Source organism: Coffea arabica, chromosome 8c (genome assembly GCF_036785885.1).
Source record: "Coffea arabica cultivar ET-39 chromosome 8c, Coffea Arabica ET-39 HiFi, whole genome shotgun sequence".
In the NCBI taxonomy this organism is placed as follows: domain Eukaryota; kingdom Viridiplantae; phylum Streptophyta; class Magnoliopsida; order Gentianales; family Rubiaceae; genus Coffea; species Coffea arabica.
In genome coordinates, this window is record NC_092325.1 from 32,258,229 (window position 1) to 32,284,415 (window position 26,187).

The following is a 26,187-nucleotide window of genomic DNA, read 5'->3' on the forward strand; positions in this document are numbered from 1 at the left end:
CCCGTAACTGTTATTTAATATCTGTCATCCAAAATTCTATCATTATGTCTTTTTATTAAAAGGTTATAAAAATTTAAGGGTAAAGTACATAAAACCCCCCTGTGATTAAGGAAATTGACACGAAACCTCCTCATTGTTTAGAAACTTCCACTTAACCCCCCTGTACTTTGGACTTGTTTGGATTTTACCTGTTAACCGGCTGGGGAACCTGTAATAATATGAAATACCAAAAATACCCTCATATATAATATGTGAAAAGTTACAGATGCAACGACGACGGTAAATTCTTGCTTTTCCGAGAGATCAACATCGTCACCGTCAACAGCTCTCCACTCGAAATGCCAAATCAAATTAGCCCAGCGCCAAATGGCATCATCTTTATCTCTTTACTCCCAGTAACATCGAACAGCTGACCTTCGCTATTGTCCCCGGCCATTTTTTCCTCTAAAAATCTCTCAGGCCTGAATTCCATAGGACTTTCCCACACCTTTGGGTCCCAACCCATCTCAGCCACCATGAAATTCACAGTAGCATTCTTGGGAACTACATAACCCTCCAACTCCACTGCTTTGAGGTAAGGTATTTTCTGCAAGTCCTCTTCCTTCACCTCCTCCGTCTCCTTCAAACCGTCCCCGGACGACGATGACGATGACGATGACAAAGACAAAGGTGGTGGCGGGCCGACAGCCAAGAAAAATTTTGGGAGTTTGACATTTTGGGTTCTTCCTTCAAAAAAGCTTGCCTGCCCAAGCACTGACGGATCGAACTCAACGCAGCCCTTCCCCTTTTACCCCGTGAGTGCAATAGGACAAATCCCGTTACCAGAAATAGTCCCAAGTCAACAAGCCCATCTGGAATTTGTTGGTTTCCTGCATGGAACCGCCCCTTTCTGCCACCGTCACATTATCGGAGGCTCCAAGTCCAACCCATATTGGTTTCTCGACAGAAAACGCAAGCCGCGACTACTTGTTTTGCTTGTTGGGCGAGGAAACGAAATTTCAAATGGTTCATAGAAGAAAAGCTATTGGGTTTTGGGGGCCAATAGATACCATTATTCTTCATCTTTTTCTTTCATCTCACAAACCCAATTCCAGTTGCTCGTTTGGGTTTCAAACAATGAATCCACATTGTAGAATTGCACCTAATATTGGAGGTGTCCACCTAAAGTGAAACACTGCTTTGAGGTAAGGTATTTTCTGCAAGTCCTCTTCCTTCACCTCCTCCGTCTTCTTCAAACCGTCCCCGGACGACGATGACGATGACAAAGACAAAGGTGGTGGCGGGCCGACAGCCAAGAAAAATTTTGGGAGTTTGACATTTTTGGGTCCTTCCTTCAAATGATAGCTGATTTAGCCCCTCCAAAGCTTTTCTTGATCCATCCAAAGTTGCGCTGAGCTCTTTACGTTTTTGGGTCTTCGTTTTGCATCTCTTTGTCGAAAATTTTCATTTGCAGATCTACAACTATGGTGGGTGCAAGTTTGGAAGAGACATGGAGGACAAAATTGGAATGAAATGAGTTTCTGCTAGACACAAGTTACCATTAAGTCGCGTAAATATCACTCGCTAGCTTTGCAGCCGGTTAGCAGGTAAAATCCAAACAAGTCCAAAGCACAGGGGGGTTAAGTGGGAGTTTCTAAACAATGAGGAGGTTTCGTGTCAATTTCCTTAACCACAGGGGGGTTTTATGTACTTTACCCAAAATTTAATGGTTTCAATCAAGTCGAGCAATGTGATAGAAATTTACAACAAAATGTACTTAAATGCTAAAATTGTCAGTTTAGGGTCCACTTTGATAGGTGATATTTCAAGGGTACAAATTACAACCAAACTTTTTTCTAACATTAAGGTATTCTTGGAGTTTGCTGCTCCTTAGGTTTTCATTGATGCAAGTTTCGAACAAGACCCTTAGAAATGAGAAATGGCAGTGTTAAGGCTTTGTTTTGTTTTTCTTTTTGGAATCCAAATCTATGAATATACACCACGTTTGGAAAAGTTAAAAAAGGAAGGTATGCCTTAGCTTAAATGTCAAAAATTCATGCATGACTACACCCAATAGTGCCAAATCCTTGTGCTTGACTGGGAGTTTTGAAGTTGGAATTGTTGAAGATAACGTTAGAGACAGTAAGGATGCGAATTGAAAATGTGATATGAAAATGTAGTTAAAAAAATAATTGAAATGTGCTTATAATGTAATACTAAAATTTTTTCAAATAAAACTCTACTAAACAAACCCATTCAACTTTTTTTTTCTTGTGTCTTCACCCTTTATGAAAGTCACGAAAGGTCTTTTCAACTTTGCTTTGTGCACTGGTGCGTTAAAGTACTTTTTTTTTTAGGGATAATTTCACTCGATTCCTTTCAGATTTAAAAAATTACACTTAGCTTCTTTGGCATAGTAAAATACCTATAATGCCCTCCACTTGGTAAATAATTTTAAATTTAAGGCAATAAATTTACAAAATCCAAAAAAAAGTCCATTTTTTGTCTCTTATCTATTTTTTCTCCTCTCTTTTCTAATTAATATAACATCTTTTTATTATTTTAAATTTTATGGATATTAGCAAATTGAAATTACAAAATCAACAGAAAGAGCAGATTATGTGTCAAATTAGAACAAAATAAAGAGACTCATAGTGATGCAAAAATAAATAATGAAATTGATGAAATTAGAAGAACTAAAGATGTAGAATTTGTCTTTTTTTTCTTGTCAAGAAAATCTTTATAAAATGTCAATAATTACATAAGAATTTCTTTCATTGGATTAGAAATTTTTATTATGATATTATTATGGAGGTAGAATTTATTCTCTAGTTTGAGATATTAATATTTTCAAGGCCATAAGAGGGTTATAATGGTAGTTCTAATTCACACTAGCTTGTATTGAAAAAATATTTGAGCATTGACATTTAATTTTGGGGTACAACTGGTTGTCAATGGGGTTTATATGTGTATTTTTTTTCTTTTTTTTTTTTGGCGTGGCAAGCATTGATACTGTATATGTAATTTGAAAATTTTTAAATGACTGTTTGGTTTTAGAACTTATGTTTGAATGATTGTTAGGGATTAGACTTGTTGATTTATGCAAAGTGTGGAAGAAAATGATTAAGTATACTATATTTTTCTTTCTTAGTTTTGTACAAAAGGGCAATTTAGAATTTTTGCGAGAAAACCTATCTTGTTGAACCTACATTGTTACAAACTATTAAAAGTAGGGGAGGTATATGTCATTTTTAAAATCTAAGAGGAGCTCTCTATAATTGTTAAAAACCTCCAGGGAGGTTTGTGAAATTATCCCTTTTTTTAATTCTACAGGAGATTCCAACCTTATAAGGAGAAAGGGAGAAGGAAAAGCAATTAAAAATTGAATCAAAGATCTCACAGTTATATGATTAATCAACTTAAAGAATCTCTCTTCTTATCAATTCAAGCTCAAATTCAATGAGTTTAAAACTTTGAACCCAGCTCGAAAAATAATGAAATTGAATTTGATTTGATTTGTTTAGAGTTTTATGCCTAAAACGAGATAAAATTTCTTGTTGAAGAAAGCCTTGATACAGCAAAAATATTAAGATTATTAGGTGGTCTATGGCAATGCTCGCCTTACATAGTGAAAATAATTATAAGATGATTAGGCAGTCTACGGTAATGATCGATCCTATTGAGCATTCAGTCATTTTGTGAGCTTGGTCGAGGGTTACATAATTACATGTTGTAGTGCCTAACACGATATCATACAGAAATGAACTTTGTGTGCTTTATAGTGCCCAACACGATATCATACATAAATGAAGTTTGTGTGTTTCTTGTTGGTGTTAGGTGGTACACAAAGTACAACAAGCACACAAAAATGCAAAAATTTGTATTACATAAATTTCACAAAGAAAGTGATAATGAAAATGATAATCTTGAGGTGTGTTTGACACTGTTCTTAAAGTGACATTTGCTCTCTCTATACAAAATATTTACTACAGAGTTATGGCAAATTACATTTAAGATATAATAAAATTTAGAGAAAATGAGATATCAAATATTCTAATTTTCTCACGAAAATGATGAATGGTTAATAATTAGTTGATTTGTTAAGAGATATGTTGTTTGGATAAAAAGAAACAATAATGTTTTCATAAGAAGCACACACATTCATACTCTTTCTTAGATGTTCAAACATCTTTTTGGATTAAAATAATTAAATTCACACATGAAAAGGTGCTAAAACAAAGTTTAGAAGTTTCTAAATGTTGTCAAGATCTGCGAGCAAATCCAAATATCCGTAGAAGCGGAACCGCAATTTTGAGACCAAGTCTCTAAGGATCCACACGCAGATCCACTCTCCGTAGGAGCGGATCCAAGGTGCAGATTCGATTCTGTGATCAGTCACCTGTCTGGACATGATCCATGCTTGGATGAGACTTTATGTAATTATTAATCTGTTGATAAGTGGGAGGTTTCAAATCTGAAACCCTTTATTTACACTCCCTCCTCTTATACCATCAAACTCATCCCTCTTCGCATGCCTAGATTGGACTTGAATCAAATTGAATTTGCATGCGGATCCTTAGTGTGACAACCCCACCTCACCCCTAGGGTGTACCCAAGGGTTTGGAGGATTACCTGTCCAACTCTCGTTAGGACTCGTTAACTTACTCAATCAACTCTCAAGAGCAAGTAAAGATGGCAATCAAACTTAACATATATACAAACATTAACACAGATATACAATCCTCAAGGTTAAGTACAAAAAGTTCAGGATCCAACCAACTACTAATACTATCACTATTACATAACAAAAGTTCTAGTCAAAAGTTTAGTCTTTCTCTAATCACTCGTCCTTGCTCTCAAACCCTGTAAGGAAAACAAATGAAACGGAATAGAGAGATGAGTTAAAATTCAGTGAGGTTCTCATACACATTAATTAAGCAATTGAAACAAGGACATTAGTCATTTAATAACAATCAATCGAGAAAACATTCACAATATAAAAGTAATGAGAACACACTCATTAAAAGGGTACATGCTCACGTGGAGCCATTCGTTTATTCATTCGCTAACCATTTTCCTTATCCCTCCAATATTAGAAAATATTTGCAAGTGAAAACTCCTTCAGTATTTTTGACATTCATTCATTGATTTCATTTCCCGCCACTAACCAATTCACTGGTCAGTTCTCCACCAACCTTCGTGGTCATACTCGAGTATACCAAACATTATTCCAGAGTCACCAGTCACCCGATCGGATCCATTTCTGGCTCGAGTCAACTGACAATGAAGGACAATGGCCCAATTCAACCAATGTGGTACCATACAGTCCACATAACTTACATTCATGTACAAGTAATGCTCAATCAATTGATCATTTGAAAATTCACTTTCACTTAGATCAAGTGCGATAAACTACACACTTGACCATTGAAAATGCATTTAACAGGCATTGGAAGGCATTTAACACTCAATCGAATATTCACAATAAGTACACAGTCATTTAATACACAAACATGCAAGAAACACTCACCCTAAACAAGTCACATTTTGTCAAAATTCAGTTCAGGGCCGGCACCTTGGCCACTCTTGAAATCTGCAGTCAAATATTGTCCACAAAGAGCCAATCATACACAAGTGCAAGCTGCATAACTTATATTTCTATATCAAAGGAAAAGGCATGAAAAGTATAATAAGTCATATAGGCAAAGTACATGCATAATTTGTAAAAGAAAGTGATAAAAAATGGTTAAGTTCAAAGCTAATATGTGCAACTAAAAACCATATTTTAAATACTTGTTTAGAATGTTAGAAATCAGGTTTAGAACACTGGAGAAGTACATGTTAAGTCGGACCAAGAAAACGGAAAACAAGAGAAAGGCAACGACAAAACAATGAAGATGGAAGCTTTGCCATCCTTTGGTGTTTTGATCACAACTGAAACTACACTTATCAGATTAAGGCATACTTTATGGTGTTTCAAACTAAGACATAGAACTACATTTCTTATAAAGACATCGACACCCAATTCTTGCATTTTCAGGGTAAAAAATGGACTGTTAGAAGCATATAAAAAACAGGTCAGGAAAATTAGAGTTTTTGCGCAGTCAGGAGTGCTCTGGCCAAATCATAAGTCAAAATGATCCAATTGATCTGAAATTTTGCAGGTAGAAAGTAACTTAAATCTCTAGATTTTGCAGGTAGAAAGTAATTTTGCAGGTTAATATCAATTTTGTAACATTTTCTGATTTTTTTGATAATCGTCAATTAAAAGGAGACATTTTGCCCAAAAGCTGATTCAGTCTAAAACATGGAGAAATTCACAGCCCAAGTTGATTCCAAAAATAGGGCAGAACTGAAATTACACTTCTTAAGCTAAAATTTGTATATAACCATCACTAATTGCGATTAAAAGCTAGAAACTCCACCTTAACACTAAACTAGCTTCTACTAATCATATAAATGCCAAAGCAAAGATGAAATAACTTATATAAAATCTGAAAAATGTCAATAAAACTGAAATTTATTATCCCAACCCTAAAATCGCAAGAATCTCCATAAAATCAATCAAAATCAAGTTATCCAACAACATTTAAAGAACAAAAGGAGCTTCTAATGATTATACCTTCCAACACCTTGAAAACAAGCAAGACAAACCCTTTTCTTCTCAAAACACTCCAACCTTAACTTGCTATCACCTTAGATGCGAAGTTAATCGGGGTAGATTTTGGTAATTGGAAGAAATCTCTCAAGATTTGGTGAAGGAAATCAAAGGAAAATGGAGTTTTCTCTCTTGGTCTTGCTCCTCTTGAGGTTCGGCCAACTAGTAAGAAAGAATGAAGGGTTTTTGTGCTCCAAATGAAGTGATAAGAATGAAAACTTAAGTGCTCGAAGACTAAATGAAAACGCGACACGTGGCACTACTTTGACTAATGCTTATCTCTTGATCTTTCTTCTTAGTTTCTAATCACTCATCTATGTGGTGTTCCTCTAGCTCACTCTTAACGCTTCTAGGCATATATTCCTTGGTATATAACATCCGTTCATGTCCACTGAATTTAATACACACTTACTAGTGAGCCACACTACCAAAATGCACTATAACTAAACACGCACCACAATATAAAATCAAACAATTAAAATTTAACTTAACCATAAAAATACCTTAGAAATTAAAAGATTTAAACTGGAGTAAGTCAAAATATTATTTAACACATGCAAAACGAGAAAAGAATTAAATTTTTTTTTTCAATATCTCACACTTAGTCCATTTTGATTTTCATTTCATGTCTCATTTGTATTCCAACTCTTAATTTTACATTGCTTAAGATTCAATTGTACATTTTGAATCTTATTTATACATTTCTAGTTTCACCTGTAAATTATACATTTCATTTACACACTATACCAACAATTCAAGCTTTTGCTACAGGGCTATGGCAAGTTACTTCTAGGATAGTGTCAAATATACCTCAAGATCATCATTTTCATCTCCAATTTCTTTATAAAATTTGTGCAATACAAATTTTTGTATTTTTTTTGCTGTAATATTTTTTTTTGTATTTGTATTACTTTGTGTACCATCTAAGACCAACAATTTTTTGGTGGCTAGACACCCTTTAATAGATGTTGCTTAGTGATATATTATCCAACACAAGAAGTTTCTATTAGTGTCGTTAGCGTAAATGAAGTGCCAATGACACAAGCCAGTTGAACTCTACTTTCCTAGATGTTTACACGCTTTTAGTTATACATTATGACCATTTCTTTTTTACTCTATAACGTACTTTCGGGAAATTTGCCATGTTATATTTTTTTGAAAAAATCGTTTAAAACATCGATCACATTTTATCACATGAATTTTTTCGTCTTTCATTTTTAAAATGGTAACTTTAGATCTCTTACATAATCAAGTCAATAAAATTTTTGGTCCCAACCTAAGTTTTTATCTTGAATTCATCACATAACCCACACATAGTCATTTGTTAGGAGCCAAAAAAGTTAGATCCCATTTGTAGTTAAACAAATAACCTAATTTATGTTTATTTTTGCCTTTAAAAAAGTAGGATATGACTTAAATCATATTCATTTTTCTCCTAAAAAAAGGATCTGACTCAATCTATATTAATTTTTCCACTAAAAAGTAAGATATGATCTTTTTTTTACATTAAAAATGATTGTATGTGAGTCACGTGATGATTTTCACGCTAAAATTGGTTGGAAATTTAGGTTGAGACCAAATTTTACTAATTTGACTTTATAAGAGACGTCAGGTTAACATTTCAAAAGTGATTGATGAAAGAATTCAATTGGCAAAATGTGAGGAATGTTTTAAACTATTTTCTCTAATTTCTTTTGCAAGTTTATGTTGTCTTTATTTGATAGATAGTTTTAGTTGTTTAACTATAAAATAAGACTCATTCTTTTAATAACATTCAAACAAATTCGTCCACTTTTAATATGATAAAAATTTTGGTTAAACTTCAAATAATGACATTTATGCGGGTAGAGTGGAAACTAGGGTAATTACTTTTAACAATAGGGAATTTGTACAAGAATTCTATGATATACATATCTAATATATTTATATAAAGATTTTCAATGTATTGATAATGTGAGGGGCCAATTACGCTTGATCAAAACCAATTACGCTAAAATTAAATTTTTGAATACTACAAAAGTATAATGAAACATATTAATTACTAATTATAGCGCTCTTGAGTATAGGTCTAGTTAGTGCTTAGATTTGGGTATGAATTAGGGTTTGGATCCTACTAAATCAAACCCCTCCTAATTTTCTTACAAGGTCTGGATTTAGGTAAAATTTGGATTTGGAAATTTGAGTTCAAACCCATTACAAACATGATGAGTTTGGATTGAATCTAGATGAGACCCGACTCACCTTGATATGTCTAGACATGAATATAATTTACATTGTCATTTTTGATAGTCTATGAAGGAATGAATCATCCATCTAATAGAAGAGAATTAAAAGAGGCAATTTTAAAGATGTAACAAGGGGCTCACCTATGTATATCGACCAGAGTGGGTGCCCACGGGTAGAGTAATGGGTCCGGTGTAGGGATTTTTCTCCCTCTGCTTTAGATAAAAAAATCCTTATACTATATAAGATTGAGTTTTTGTGAGCATTTCAACCGCACAGGCAGGGGCCTTTTGGGAATATGGAATATTGTGGTGTATTTTACAAGCTATAGGTATAAGTGAGGGAAGCTTGTGGTTAGGTATATTACCCAAAATACCCCTACCTTAAGTCAATCAGACAGCCGTGACCACTTTACTTGGTGGAATGCCCAATTAATGTTCAACCGTAATTGCCTTTCGTACAACCTACATATGCGCGTGTGTTAGTGTAATTACTGTAATATCCCTTAACTAATAATTAGTGGGGTTTTTGAATTTTTGAGCCGTTTGCTGTGTCTGAAACGCTTGACTGGTTGCTGTACCCTCATGAATGCTAAGGCTTTGGTCGGAACCCATTTCTTGCTCATTTACATCTGAATTAAATGGCCATAAACGTGGGTCTGTTTACTTCCCTTTGAGCTTCAATGCTTCAATTCTCTGTTTTTGGCTTTGACTACTCCGCCTTGCCTCATCGTTTCCCTCTTCATCCAAGCTCAACTCTGAATTGCCCATTTGCACTTCATTAATTACCCCCCAACTCAATAGCCAAACCGCCAGTATGTTAATGGTGAACCCGTCGCTCATCAGTTTCACCCTTTTTGCATTCTGCAACTGGGATATTTCTTGGTGGCTTCATGCTAAGCACCTCGAAATGTACTTCAGCCGCAGCTATTCCTGGTGGTTCAGTTTGAGGTGAGACTTGTCCCCTCAAATTTTCCAGCCCTCCCCTTAATTTTGACGGTTTGTTGTTAATTCCTAGAATTATAGACTCTTACCGTGTATTTCAGCTGCAAGATAGCATTTTCCGTACAAATCCGACTGTCCTCTGTAATTTGACTAGTTGTCTTATATTTGTATAGGTTTGGAGCAACATCCAGAAGGAGCTCTCGGTAGGGATTCTGCCATAAGGTTAGTTTTTTGACATACTCTGCCTTTCTACAGTGTGCACGAATTTCATTTTCACAGAGTTTGATTGTCGTGATTTGTGATGTGCTTGATTATATCATGTATTGTTGATTTGACTATGTAGACTTCACTTGATTCACTGCTAAATGATTGCCTTATTTTATATTGTATAAGAATTGATACTTATGCTGTATTGCAATTCTGAAATTGCTATAAAGTTAACACCACCTTAACTCCCAATCTTAATGTGGAATTGAAGCCTTTAAATTGGCCTCAAGGTTGCCTTTTCTTACCTCCTGCCTCATATTTATCTCATTGTTGCAATCTCCAATTCAGCCAACATTGCTGTGCAATCACACTTGCACCTGCTCTCTCTTGATCTTAATGCAAAATTGAGGCCTTTTAATTGGCCTCAAGGTTGCCTTTTCTTGACCTCTGCATAAGTCATATGAACCTTTTTACCAGGTTTATACAATTAAGTCAGCAACCAATATGAACTTCTGTGAACAAATTCAGACAATCCTTTATGAGATTTATTAAGTCTCATCTACTCTCCGGCTCCTTAACTCAATCTCGAAAATATTACAGCCTATGCTTTCTGGAAAATTTATAGAAGAAAGCAGACTTAATAAGTAGATAGGTAGATAGGAATTTAGACAACGAGGTGCTTGTACAGTTTGAGATTATACATAGGTCAGGGGATATATAAGTTTCAGTTTATAATAGCCACTGGTCTAGCTTCTTCAACAGCCACAGGTCTGATTTCATCACCTCCTTCCCCTGTCATCCATGGATGCGCTGAAGTAACAGATCAGAGGATCAAAATTCCAGTTAAGTTATACCGAAAGTTAATAATATATAGGATTTCTAGACCATAAATTAATCCTTTCATTTTGGAGATATCAAGATAAGGAGTAGGAATTGACCGCAAGGCTGAACGTGAAAACGCTGAATATTTTTTGTTCATCTCCCATTCTTCATACAGTGATTGAACCCAACCTCCTAAAACTCTCGTCACTTTGGCATCTAAGCAGACAATTCCATTGCGAACCTTGGCATTATTCTCCAACAGAACTTGACAAAAATAAACAAAAAATACAAGAAAAAAGTAGTTATAACAACAATACTGCCAACAGCTTCCCCCATTCCCCAAACCAAAAGGCCAATAAAAAGGGAGGAACCCATATATGCAGCATTTCCTGAATCTTTTTTTTTTGGGCTTCCTGAATCACTTATTGACAGCATTATCCTAAATCACTTATTTACAACAATTTCCAAATTATGAAGTAAGACATTGGTTGAAAGCCAGTGCATTCTTGTAGAGTAGAAATTTTTCAAAGAAATCATATCTAAGCATCAAAACTGAGAGATAATCTAAAAGAAAACAAAATGACAGAGACAAGTGAAATGATATACCTTAGTGCCAGGCACTACGTCATCTGGAATTGATGACAGATGAGAATACTCTACGGCAACTATTTCAGTTTGGTCATCAGTAAGGTTGAATCTCAGCAGGCACCTATTACTCGAATTTTCTAAACTCTCAGCCATATTGCTCTTACCTATATCTCTAACAGAATATATCTGTAATTTAAAAAAATAAAAATAAAAATACACACGGATGGTTGGGCGGCGAGAAAAAATTAGGATCTTGCTGTCTTATATGGTTTACCTGAAGGACTTTGGGGCCTTGTAGATGCATAATGTTTAAACTCATACTAGCACTCCATAATGTTATACGTCTCTCTTTCCCTCTGTTTAAAAGGACAACAAATTATGCATAGATTTTTGTAGAAAAATAGTAACTGTTATTAATAGAAAAGGTCAGCGTCAAGATCCTTATTCAAGGAACAGAAGAGATGATCACCATTGTGTGCATAAACTACAGCCTCAACCTTTCATCTGCCTTCCCCCTCTCCCTTCCATCCATCCCACAATTAAGAAACAAAGCTAGGATGCAATGTTGCCTCAGTACGATACGTTCCCTTCTGATATACTATTCCTTAAGGCACCTAAACCTTCATCCAAACACAGAGTCTGGTAGGATCAACTGCAATGACCAAATAATTTTCAGTTCCGCTCATTCTAACCAAGTCATCACAACTGGTGACTGGAAAAAATTACAGCTACAATAGCACTATATGCTGCCCCATTCATTCAACCTCTAATTTCTGAGTTGCGCCAATTCGTAATTGAACCAAACTGTGTATTGTAGTGTAAAGGAAACACGATAGAGCACAAGAGAACTAACCATTCCGATATAAACTTTTTAGAAGCCCAACTACGAATGACTTTGCTAAATGCCTATGACATCAGGGAAATGAAAATGAGAGGTATCGTAGGACATGAGCAGATGAATCAGGCTTAAAAAGTCTTGTTTCTTACATATAACCCTGCCCTTTTTCTCCACAACACATAATATAATAAAAGTCTTTTTTTTTACTTTAGTTTCTCCTTATTCTGAATTCATCGTCTTATTCTTTTTGAATCAATTTTGTAACCACAAGTGATACATTTGTCTAGGAAGCACCAAAACTGGAAGCAAAAAGAATTAAAATGTATCCAGAAGTAATTGGGACCAAAGCTGGAATCAGAACTAGAGGCTCTAAAACCATAACTGTAATTGTTCTTAAAGGTTCGATTCTAATTCCACCTTTCAAAGAAAATGAAAGCCGGCATTTCTAAAATCATGACCACCCCTATTCCTTCCTTTTCTCCTTGCAATATGCAATGGTCCAACCCAATCTTTACCAGTTTGGCCATTTACTTGAAAACTTCAAGATGCAATGTAACTAAAAGTTCCAAATTCAACTATCATACACTTCCCTTTCTCCTTTTTCCTATTGTATTACTTAGAATCCCCTTTAAATCGAAAAGATCATTACAAATTATATTGGTCCAACCCTGTTTCAATGCTCGTTGTTTATTAATTAGCTTACTATATTCAGAAGGAAAACTAATCAATGGAAAGCTATCGTGCCCTCTTAATTTCAAGGGTAATTAGCAATAATATTGAGAGTTCAAAATTGGATAATTCATTGTTAAACTTGGTAACAAACTAAATAACAGTTTAAATAGCTATTACGGTGAGAATTATTGAGAGGCAAGAAAAACTGGTTAACTATGCAAAATATAGGGCTAAAAAGGGGGAAAAAAAGCTTTACGTATGCCTCAGAATTATAATTATTACATACATCCATATAGATACATACATATCAAAAGATACTACAAGCTGTTCCATTGACCAGATCATAACTGGAGGTGAAATAAAAAATATGTACAGTAGAAATCTGATGCTTTTTTGTGTTGTATAGAAACCAATTAATCCTTACGGAAAAACCAAGAAGACGGCAGAGGATATTATTCTGGATTTTCCAATTAATTCAGTTCGGTAGAACGTGGGTCTCCAAAACCCGATGTCGTAGGTTCAAATCCTACAGAGCGTGGTTTTTTTATTCTTAGATATGAACTAGATTCAGTAATAACTTGAACACCCTCGTAGGAAACCTCACATTTGCCCTGAGAACGCCTCGAAAATCTCTGGGGCTGAATCACCAGAGAATGATGAAAATCCAGCCAGCATTATGTACAAGATCACACCAGCACTCCACACATCACCCTTTTCATCATAATGTCCACCAGCTACTACCTCAGGGGCCACATAATAATGCGCCCCCACTACTCCAGATATTAGTTGTCCATCAGCAATGAATACTGCTGAGCCAAAATCAGCAAGCTTAAGCTCATTCCAGTTATTAAATAGTACATTACCAGGCTTGATGTCGCGCTAGACCATCCCTAAGTGGTGATAATGTGCTATTTCCTCCATCAATGGTCTCTATAGATGATGAGGAAATGGCCATGAAAATTTAAGTTTGCTGCTGAAAATAGTAAACTGACAACATTAGTATTGTTGACATTGTTCATAAGATGCTAAAGTAAACACCAACTGAACTGCCACCGAGTAGTATATTCTAAGCGTCACGAATATATCCTTTTTGCCAGATTTAAACAATTGCATAAGAAAATCCACCACAGCCGTTACTCCCAGCCGCTCAGAACTCCCACTGAATCTGACTCTGAAGGACCCAGCCTATCCCAACGTCCACTTTCCTACTCACCCTTTGGTCTGGACAATATGTACTTAATTATTTCTGAAGAGACCAAGTAAATGTAAAGGCTGTGAAAGGAATGAAAAGGCATAGGCCAGATTAGATGTCTTGGCTACATATGTGATTTACTACTGCACTTGATACATATCTGTTGATTGTTATGCTTGAACATTTAGAAATCTGATTTATCTATGGGATGTTGTGCCTTGATTGTTATTTAGGATAGTGAATTCCTAAATAATATATGATGTTGGACATTTTCGCTGTTATTATTAATACCTTTATTATAAAAGACGTTTCACCCCCCGGAAAACCTTTAGGATGTATAATTATTGCGGTCTAAAATGACTATACTAAGTAAAGATAACAAGTTGGAAGAGCAAAAGCGACGGCGAAATGAGAGAGCAAGGGCTAAATATGCATCGTTGCCTGAAGAAGAAAAAGAGCGAGAGGGAGAAAAACGCTGAGATGCTTATAAGAGAAGAAAACAACAGGCCTGTGAGGATGAAGCTAGCAGGTTGTTATTACAGCAACCTTTAGAAGTGAACGATGGAGGCCAACAGAACAGTAGCCTTTGTTATACAGGTAGATGACTTTAAATAAGAAGAGGTAATCCCTAAGATACGTTTGACCAGGCCGACAAATTTTAATACATCATTTTTTAGATGCGCACGACCCTTGTGAAACAAGCTGCAAACAAACATCCCATGAAACTGAGACTCCGAACAACTGCCTAGGTTTGCAGATTGTAATTTGGATCAATTCCAGCACTAAACGAAACCTAAATGTATTATTAGAATCCAAGGCTGATGTGTTATACATACATATATAGGCGCAGCCCCAAATGTTTGCTGTCAGGCCCCTAGCCGACATGGAGACACACAAAAAAACTCAGGTTGATCCACAGTTAATAACTTAAAAGCTTTAGTCTAATTCCAACTTATATTTCACATATCCTATGTTAATCATATTCAAAATTGACACTTATAGATCAACCAGTGATATGCAGTAGCTGTACTGCCCTGTTGACAGATGCTATCAATGATTTACCAAGCGTGACTATAGCCGAAGGTAACACTCTAATAGAAAGTAATCACCTATTCCATGATAGATTACATTCTAAAACAGTAATCACTTGCAATTGTTGATTTAGGATCTTCATCTTCATTAGCTGTGAACACTCAGAAATCCTCCACTCAGAGGAAGATATTGAACCAGATGACAGGTTAAAATTTTCAGATATAGAAAATACCCTGCATTTTATACATATCCCCAGAAAACTAAACATTAATAAGAATGAGTTGTTTCTAACTATATCAAAATTATTGATTAGTGCCAGCTTCTGCAATGAACAAAGAAACTACAAAAAAAGGCGGTCTGGACGGCATAAACAAGGCGAATAAACATTTAAGAAAAGTGTTTCTAAATTCGCTGAATATACGTGCCAAAATCAAATTTTATCAAATGTAGGTAGCTCTGTGACTAAAGGAACTGAATTGTTATCCTCCGTTATCTTAGAAGTTGATACTTTACCTGAAGTAGATGACTGTAAGTATTGCGGGGCGAAAAAATTCTTTTCAGAGACTGCTAATTTTTGCTGCTCAGATGGAGAGGTAGTGTTGAAAGAAAATAAGCTTCCAGACATATTGATTGAATTGTTTACGGGGCAAACTGAAGAAGCTTTGTGTTTTAGGACATATGTACGAACCTATAACAACATGTTTGCCTTTACGTCATTTGGGGTTCACTATAACAAGTCATTATGTAAGAGGACAAATGGGATATATACATTCAAGATACAGGGACGGACTTATCACTACATTAATCAACTTATACCTCATGGAGGATCGGGGATGTTCTTACAACTATATTTCCATGACACTGAACATGAGCTTGCGAACCGAATGGCATTTTCTGCAAAACTCAGCGAGGCCATGGTCTTAAAGCTCATAGAAGTGATGAAAAATAACCCATATGCTCGCTTCTTCCGTAGTCTGCATCATGTCCCTAATTTAGAATCCCACCAAATAGTTCTCAAAACCCATTGTGATAGTGATCAAAGGGTGTTTAACAAGCCAGCTGTATCTCAAATAGCAGCGCTTTGGGTAGAGGGTGAAGGTGCGGAGCAAACATATTCAAGGCATATTCAAGTGTACACTAATGGTGGAGAAAGCCGTAGAGTTCAATACTACTATGGTTGTTACGATCCTTTGCAGTACCCTCTATTATTTCCCCTAGGTGAGACAGGGTGGCAACCAGGAATTAAGAGATCGGGGACTGGGAACCCAAAAAAACGAAAGAGATGTACTAAACATTACACAGATAATGCAACTTTACACAATTTCAGATTTGCCGATGAAGTGATACAACCTGAGGAACAAGGTCAGTAAAACAACCAAGATTAAAATTTTATCTATTACCCCTACGTTTCAGGCAAGTAACTAAAGGTAACTTTTGTCATTTTATGCATCAGCTTTCAGCCAATTTGAAGACTCAAAAGAATATGGGTCGATGAGGGAATATTATGCATATAGGTTTCAGATGAGAAAACAAAATACACCTGGTATTTTGAACACTGTTCGAGCATTCCAACAGTATGTAGTCGACATGTACGTGAAAATAGAAACACAAAGACTCGACTTCCATAGGAAGAGACAGAAATTAATAAGAACTGAACAGCTCCAAGGAGTAATGGACTCTGTTGTTGAAGGGGAGGCTAAGGGTTCGAATGTTGGCCAACGAGTGATCTTGCCTGCTTCATTTATAGGAGGACCTCGAGATATGAAAAGGCGTTATGTTGACGCCATGAGTTTGGTACAAAAGTATGGAAAGCCTGACCTCTTTTTGATAATGACTTGTAATCCTTCATGGCCAGAAATAAAAAAAAATATGCTGCCAACAGATGAATCACAAAATAAAGTTGATTTATGTGCTAGAGTGTTCCATGCAAAACTTGAATTACTGAAAGAGGAGCTCTTTAAAAAAGAAATTTTTGGAAAAGTTGCAGCTTATACCTATGTTGTAGAATTCCAAAAACGTGGATTACCCCATGCTCATTTCCTTATCATTTTACACCCTGCTTCAAAACTTTACTCAACGGAGTCATATGATCAAATTGTATCTGCTGAATTACCTGATCCGGTGGAACAGAAACATTTATTTAAAATGGTCCGGAAACATATGATACATGGCCCATGTGGTGACAAAAAGCCTGAAAATGTTTGTATGCAAGGAACTACCACCAAAAAATGTAAGAACAAATATCCTAAAGATTGGGCAGAGAAGACATTGCATGGGGAAAACTCTTATCCAACTTATAGACGACGACATAATAAAAGAAAAGTCTTTGTACGAGGTCATGAGTTGGACAATAGATGGGTTGTTCCATACAATGCATATTTTCTAGCAAAATTTAATTGCCACATTAATGTAGAAATCTGCTCAACAATAAAAGTGGTGAAATATACATACAAATACATAGACAAGGGTCATGACAAAATTCATTTCTTTGTCAATTCTGAAGCTAAATCTTTTGAAATAGATGAAATCAAAGAATACCAGGCAGTAAGGTGGGTTTTCTCGATAGAGGCAATTTGGCGAATTTATAGGTTTCCCTTGTTTGATATACATCCTGCAGTCATCCATCTTCAACTCCACTTAGAAAATTATCAATCATTAACTTTTAAAGATGATGCTGATCTCCGAGATTTGATAAAAAACAAGCATGCAAAAAAGAGTATGTTGACTGAGTTTTTTAGAATGAATGCTACTGATGAAACAGCAAAGACGCTGAAATGCACCTACAAAGAATTCCCTGAATACTTTGTATGGTACCCTGGGAAAAAGTTGTGGGAGGTTAGAAAACAAACAGACTGCATTGGGAGAATAGTGACTGCAAACCCAACAGAGGGAGAGCGATATTTCTTAAGGCTACTGTTGCTAAATGTAAAAGGGCCTAAGTCATTTGCTGACCTGAAATCATTCAATGGAGTTTGTGTGAACACATTTAGAGAGGCTGCAATCATGAGGGGTTTATTTGAGTCAAACAATCCTCAAGGGCAATGTCTAGAAGAGGCAGCCTTGTTTCACATGCCTTACAGTTTTAGGAGGTTATTTGCTACATTATTAGTCTATTTTCCTCCTGCTGATGCTAGATCATTATGGTTGAAGTTTAAAGGCTCCATGTCAGAGGATTTTGCTAGATTACCCTATCTATCTGCTGAGGAAAAGGAGCACAAGGTCCTTCATGAAATCAACAAATTTTTAGAGTCAATAGGAAAGAACATCAATACATATTCTTTAGTTCATAGAGTGCTGAAATTTGATCAGGCTGGAAAAAGTACACGAGATACAATGAGTGAAATGAGCATAAAAGTCACAGAAAATGATATATCTGCAATATCATTATTAAATAAGGAGCAGAAAGCAGCATTTAATTTGATCATTGAAGCTATCTTTGTGAAAAGTAAGGGTTGCTTTTTCGTTGATGGCCCTGGGGGAATAGGGAAAACATTTCTATATAGAGCATTATTAGCAGAAGTGAGGTCAAAAGGATACATAGCATTAGCCACTGCTTCATGTGGAGTTGCAGCAGCTATACTTCCAGGAGGTCGAACTGCACATTCTCGTTTCAAAATTCCGCTAGACATGAACCCAAATAAGATGTGCAAAGTGAGTAAACAAAGTTCATTAGCAAAGTTACTACAACGAGCAAAATTAATAATTTGGGATGAAGCACCGATGACACATAAAGCTGGAATTGAGGGAGTTGATAAATTATTCAGGGATCTAATGGACAGCTCTGAGATTTTTGGATCAAAGGTCATTGTTTTTGGAGGAGATTTCAGACAAGTATTACCAGTTATTGTTAGAGGGTCAAAATATGATTTTGTTCAGTCCAGTTTAATAACATCTTATATCTGGCCCGAACTCAAAAGATATAATTGAAAGAAAATATGAGAGCAAAATCAGACCCCAATTTTACAGAATATCTTCTTCGTATTGGCAATGGAATTGAACCAGTTATATATGATGAAAATGTTGAGATTCCTGTAAAATTGCTTATCAGATATACCACTGAAGAAGAATCTTTAACTACTCTAATCAACACAGTGTATCCAGATTTTTCAATTTTTGCTGGCAGCAATTATTCGGGAATCAATAGAGCTATCCTCACTACAAAAAATGATTTCGTAGATGAGATCAATGATACCTTGATCCAAAACTTCCCAGGAGATTCTTTTGATTATATCTGCCGTGACACATGCTTAAATCCTTCTCAACAAGCAATTCTAGAAGATTTCATAAACAGCCTCACGCTAATGGTTTACCTCCACATCGATTAACTCTAAAGCAAAATACACCAATTATGTTGCTTCGGAACATTGATCCACCTGAGGGTCTATGTAATGGCACTAGACTTGTATGTAGATCATTAAAATCTAATGTAATAGATGCTATTATAAGCTCAGGTGAATTCAATGGAAAACAAGTCTTTCTCCATAGGATTTGCTTTAGAGTTGAAGATGACCCAAATTGTCCAATCTCTTTTGAAAGGATACAATTTCCTGTAAGGCTTTGTTTTGCAATGACTATCAACAAAGCTCAGGGACAAACTTTAGACTTTGTTGGTATTTATCTTCGTGAGCCTGTATTTTCACATGGCCAGCTTTATGTTGCCATTTCAAGAGCTAAAAATAGCAATTCTGTCAAGATCCTTATACGTCCTCCTATACATGATATTGCCTTGGACAGTTTGACTGCAAATATAGTCTACCAAGAAGTTTTGCACTTAGCTAATGCATAGTCTTATTAAACATATTGTTTAAATGCACCTGCTGTATATACATCATGCCCCAATATTATACTAACATAGTTATTTTCCTAGCTATTTGCAGCAATACTGCAGAGAAAAATGGACAGCAACTTGGTTCGGTTCTATGAGATCAGCCCAGAGTTAAGTGATTGGACTACAATTGGCCAAGTCCTGGAGAAGCAAAAACCTCAAACTTCAAGGAAAGGAACTACATATCAGAAACTGGTCTTTGTTGATGCTGAGGTAATAGTTAGGCATCTAAAATTATTTACTTTTATGTTACTCTGTCTTGTTCACAATTTCATTTCTAGATACCAATATCATTTCTAGATACCAATAACCCAAGATTTTAGCTTACAATCATAAAACTAATTTTGATTTGCTGTATAATGGATCTCACTCTAGAATTTGTTCAGCCTTATCGTACACAAACAGTAGCAAAAAACCCAAAAACTCCATGCTCAAGTTCTTCAGTTTATGTAGCTCCTACTATGACCTTTCTGATTATTCATTTTCCCTTTTCCATACTCAAATGTGTTTTAATTAAAAATGCTAAGTCAGGTGCTTAACTTCAAGACTTCCTGAAATGTCATCATAATTTGTGTTCCTGAAATATTAACTTCAAGACTTCATGAAAGGGTGCAGCTTCAATTTATTCTGGGTAATAGCTGCCAAAATTATCCCTTTTGTGACCATCCCCAGATCTAACCTCCTACTATGATTTTGTCCCAATGAACATATAGTTTGTTTTCCCCCCTTTGATTTTGTCCCAATGAACATATAGTTTGTGACCATCCCCAGATCTAACCTCCTACTATGATTTTGCTGTTGTACATTCCTTATCATTAAATTCTGCTTCCACCATTAATTGATGTGTAAGATTTTGTCTGCTGGATCAGAAGAATACGTAACTGAAATAAATAAAGCACCGAGTTAAAGGCTAAAAAAAGGAAAAGGGATCACAATCTCAGTTCCCGCAATTTGTTGTTATACCTTTATGTTATGCTTCATATATACTACCACTTTCTCATGTAACTGGAAACAGTTTTGATATTCAACGCTACTTTTTGGTAGTACAAAAAAAGGGTCTGGAAATGCCCATAGGAAGTTGTAGGCTTGTAACTACCATATGGGACAAGAGAAGATACAGACACAGTAGGGAAGCGGTGGGGGGGAATCAGGATAAGGGCATTATGGACTTAGGAGAACGCATAGGGAAAACTATATAGCCAACTATCGTAGCACCAATTTTTCCCTACTTTGGTTTAAAAAAAAGTAAAACTCTTGAAGTAGGAAATTTTTTCCTAATGTCTATTGACAGTGATGGAATCCATTGATTGCAATAGGTTATTAGTCATTTAGTACAAGGCCATAAATGTACTTAAATACATAGACATTACCAAAGGCTATAAATTCCCCTAAAGTATCAAAAAAGGCTGGTGTACGATTGGGTAAGGCTGGCCAACCTCACACTCAATTCTGTAGTGGGCAACCTTTTCTTGCCTCTGCCGTTATCCAACTCTCAGTCGTAGTTAGTAGTAGTTAATAAAAGACTTTGCATTAAACCAGATTAAGGCCAGCCATGAAATGAAATGAATTATAGTTTCTTTGTGTGCCTAGGAGAAAGTGCTAGTGCAGTGAAAAGCATTTGGTTGGCTCATGCTGCATTGAAATTTGTGTTATGTGTGTACGTGTGTTTTGGTTTGATCCATCACTACTGGGCCTACTGTGGATATATGTGTACTATCTCGACTACTGATCATATTCAGCAGGTCCTCCATTTCTCTTCTCTTATTCTCCTCTCTGCCTATCTGCCTTTTACTCTCTGTCTTTTTGCTTCTCTGCCGGCTGCTGCAGCTGCAGCTGTTTCTCATTCAGTTGGCCTTTCTGCCATTTGACCTACTTTGCGCTCAATTCGTGTTACTCTTCTCCTGGTTTATGCTTTTAGTGGATATCTACTTTCTGGAAATAACTGTTTCACTTGTTTGATAGGTTCTGCTATATATAGTATCTGCCTTTGCTCTTTAATAGGATTTTTGGGTCGTGTCTGATTCTTAATTCTTGGATACCAAACCATTCATGCTCCATTTCTTGTTTATTTGAGTTGACAGCGTGGTCCTTAGGCTGTTGGTATCATTCCTTCTTTAATCAGTCCTTAGGCTGTTGGTACTCCTAAATACTTTGTCTCCTGTAAACGACATGTGACGCAATGCCAGCCATTGTACTTTCTACAGAGGTTCTTAAAAATAACTAACCTTTGACATTCTACTCTTTTCTGCACGTCCCCTATTTGTCCGCTATTCCATTCTTGGATTTCTAATTGTTGCAAATGATCAGCTAAGTAATTTAGCCTTGTACATAGACTTTGAACTGATATGTTCCACTACACCATAACCATTCACAAATGAAAACTTTTCTATTTCAGGGAAGAAAAGCACAAGCAATGATATACGGTGGTGACATCCATTTTTTCAAGAGACATTTCCAGCCATTCTGTCGATACTATATCTCCAATGCAAAACTTGAGACAGTCCAGCCCAGATATAGTACTTATACCAATGAATACTGCTGGGTTATTGACAATTCAACCGTTGTGCAGCAAGTTCATGAACCGGAGCCTCCGATGCTACCAGATGTCTTCAACTTCAAACCGTATGGCAGAATCTACGAGCACATTGACACAGATGAAGAAATAGGTAACATTTGCCCCCTCTTATATTATTTTATAATACATTCATCCGAATAGACAACCTATCTCTACTACACAGATCTACTTGGAGTTGCTATACATGTTAACCCAAGGGCCATGAGGGGACCAACACCTACCAGAGAAATAATCATAGTCGATGAAAGGTACATATTACATCCATCCAATTAAACAAAATAACATTTGATTTTAAATAAACATGGCTAACTTGTATATGTAGCTCCCAACCTCTTGTCTTGACGCTTTGGGGTGAGCATGAATTTGATGAGGGCCAACAAATAACTGACATGATCCACACACAACCAATCATTGCTGCTCTAAGAATTAAAGCAACCTCCTATCATAGTAAGTCTATGCATTTGACTACAGTAATGCTTCTGATTCTCACTATTACATACTGTTGAATATGTTAACCCCATATTCACCCCAAATATTAATGAAATAAAACTATTCTCTGTGACACATAGCTTTGAACCTATCAACCAAGTTTGCAACTTGTATCTTGATCAATCCTCCAACTACTCAAGCAAATGCGCTTCGTACTTGGTAATGTCAACCTCTAACATCCAGCATAAACTAATAAATGACCTATTCTTAAAGATCAAACTTTACATCATACCTCCATTACCTAATACATTTTGCCACTTGCAGGTCAAGCAAAAATCAAGAAGCATTCCAGAAATTCATTGCAAAACGAACATATGCAGATCGCTTAAACCTCCTCCCAGCTCCAGTCGATGATAGAGTTGTCACTATCAAAAGCTTGACAACTACAAATACGGTAACCATATAATCTGCAATACTCATGCAATTTAAAAACCATCTAAACAATTGTACACCAATTGAACAGAAGCGACCATACTGGATAAGGGGAATACCAAACCTGCTTGACCGAAGCCAGAAAATGTGGTACAATGCATGCCCTATCTGCTACAAGTACCTTAGAGCACAGCCGAACTTGGAATTTGACTGCTCGTCATGCCACAAGCGCATTCGTGTCAGCCCAAGGTATATATACTCTTCTGCACAGTTACCTTCTTCCAACTTCATCATTTAAAATCACCAGCAAACGAATAGCAAAAATAGCCCAAATGAATTACAACAATGATGGATGAGTTCTGTAATAAGTTTCATTTTTTTGCTCTTATCATCCAATCTTGATTAGTGGCCTTATTTTAGCTTCACTGAAATGGATTGAGAGTTTTCTAAGTTATGCAGACTTACAGAGAAAGAGTTTGTTAAGCCTACATTCTATTAATCCGCTGCTTTTGAGGGACCCATTTTGTTATTCATAGTACTCATTTATAATGTGGATCTGAAGTTACCGCACTTATACTGGAGAAATTGTGCACAATATGTCCTCATGTTCCATATTACAGTAGTTTAACTGGATCCTTCATATCTTTTTCCCCCTTATGTAAACAGGTGCAGACTGATGGTACAACTTATAGATCACACCAGCTCAATCACCCTTGATCTCAACGGCAATGATGCTGAGCAACTGCTACCTTTCACTATCGCTGAAATCCAAAAGCAAAAGATACAGGTACAAAGACAAATGGCCCCTTAAACACAACTCAAACTCACTAAATTAATCCATTATTCGCTTATCTTTACATTTTCATAATCCATTACAGAACAAGCTGGACTATACCACCATTGAGGATTTTATCAAACAAAACAACCTAGTCTGTTTGGTAAAGAGGACTCAAAATACGTACAATTCAGCTGCTGCAGCCAAATACATTGCTATCATTGCTCATATCAGGAACTCAACTCCTGAAGAGCTTGCTGTCATATCAAAGTACACTACCAACTATGCAACCACATCAGCATCCTGGAACTCTGGTAGTGCAACAAGCTTAGTTGAAGTAGCAAAAAAAACAGGCCGCATCTCTCAAGGAACTGCAATAGATGTCACAATGACAGAAATGGAGACGAGGAAAGAGCTGGCCTAGCCAATTTGGACAACTCATCTTCCACAAAGTCCAGCGAAGGAACCAGTGATGCATCACCTGCACAACAAGAGGACGGAACCACCAAGAAGCAACGCAACTGAGAACTTAAGGCTGCCCTATTAAACTATCTAAACTCGTATACTACTACTACTATAACTAAATAAGGGACTCCATAGAGCCAGAACTACAGCATTTGCTCTCTTTCTGAACTCCAATCTTCCCTTCATGGACTATTACTACTGTTCTCATTCTCCTACTTTATGGATTTCTTTATCGACTATATGTGGTTTGCAATGGTAACTGCTTCTCATTATTTGATGGCTATATCTTCTTGCAATGTACTATTGTTTACTCCACAAACCAACCTCTTTCCCCACAGGCACCAAACACCCGCGCGATGCGCGGGCACTCCCCCCTAGTAATACTTATATATGTGTGTGGTAAAAGGATAAATTTGTTATGTTAATTTACTTTACTCCTTTCTTTTTAATTTCATGAATCGCATGTTGTTTACAAGGAAAAAAAAAGTATCAGTTATTGGTTTAGATTCTACACGGTATCAAATATGAGGTAGCAAATTCAGTAGGTTTTTAGATTTTTTTAATTATTTTTTTAATGTAAGTGGAAGGTTTCGAACCCGAAATCTCTCACTTGCACTCCCTCATTCTGTATCATCCAACCCATTCCTTTCTCCCCAATTTTTAGACTTGATTTCCTATTGACTATTTAGCTACAAATTCAAAAGAATGATTAATAAAATTGTTATAGCTTTTATTTATGTATAGAAAAACAAAATAAATTAAAATATTAAAATTTGAGCAGCCACCATAGGGCTGGCGAGTGGGCAGGCATGGATGGGGAAATGGGGCATGAGACCGAGAGAGGCTTTACAAGTTACAAGGCGGGCAAGGGGTATGGTTAAAGTCCTCCCCCCCCTCCCAAAATCCTCTTTGTTGTCATCTTTAGGCTCACTTTTTTAAAAAAAAAATTTATATAGTGCTTTACTGGCACCTAATTTGAAAAAAAAAACATTTTTTAAAATTTTTATAAGCTAACTTTATATATGTCAAAGTTTTTTGCTTAGAGCTAACAGTCATTTGATCTGTTAGTCACTATCAAGACTTTAAGTTTTGGTTGTCCACTATTTGTGATTTGTCACTTTTAGTGAATTTTTCTGATGGTGTTTTTCATTGGTTAGGTTCCTCTTCTTTCCAAAATAGAATAGAGTAGGTTATAGAAATGTTATCGTTGTGACAAAAAAAAAATTTTTTCTTTGCTTGGACATTGAATTGGATTCTCAAGGTTTGGTTACTTTGCCGGTTTCTAATGCTCATTCAAAATGGCCACTCAGCTGTAATCTTCCACACATTCGAAGCGTTCTACAGCTTATTCAAGGATTGGTTCGACAAAATTTCCAGGAAGTGAATTCAACAATACATTATTCCAGTTAAAGTGGATTTGCCAAAAAAGGGTTCTCTCATGGTAATTAAATAACCTTTTCTATTCTATGCTCTTAGGATACAAGATAAGTACACAAAATAGAGGGAATAAAATTAAAATACTATTATGATA

The 26,187-nt window shown here is 36.1% G+C and overlaps 1 protein-coding gene across 1 annotated transcript; it reads left to right on the top strand.

Moving 5' to 3' along the window:
* Window positions 1-14,531: 14,531 nt before the first annotated feature.
* LOC113705943 (uncharacterized) lies at window positions 14,532-19,082 on the top strand. The gene is made up of 5 exons (XM_027227844.1): window positions 14,532-14,652; window positions 15,126-15,206; window positions 15,289-15,360; window positions 15,606-16,517; window positions 16,609-19,082. Exons 1-5 carry the CDS (start codon window positions 14,532-14,534, stop codon window positions 19,080-19,082), a joined length of 3,660 nt encoding a protein of 1,219 aa, XP_027083645.1.
* Window positions 19,083-26,187: the final 7,105 nt, after the last annotated feature.

Bases quoted from the DNA above. Each gene is read 5' to 3' on its own strand.
- LOC113705943 (XM_027227844.1), top strand. From the start codon at position 14,532: ATGAGAGAGCAAGGGCTAAATATGCATCGTTGCCTGAAGAAGAAAAAG. The intron at 15,207-15,288 runs GTAACACTCTAA...TTGTTGATTTAG, and splicing joins AAGCGTGACTATAGCCGAAG to GATCTTCATCTTCATTAGCT. The intron at 16,518-16,608 runs GTCAGTAAAACA...TTTATGCATCAG, and splicing joins GATACAACCTGAGGAACAAG to CTTTCAGCCAATTTGAAGAC.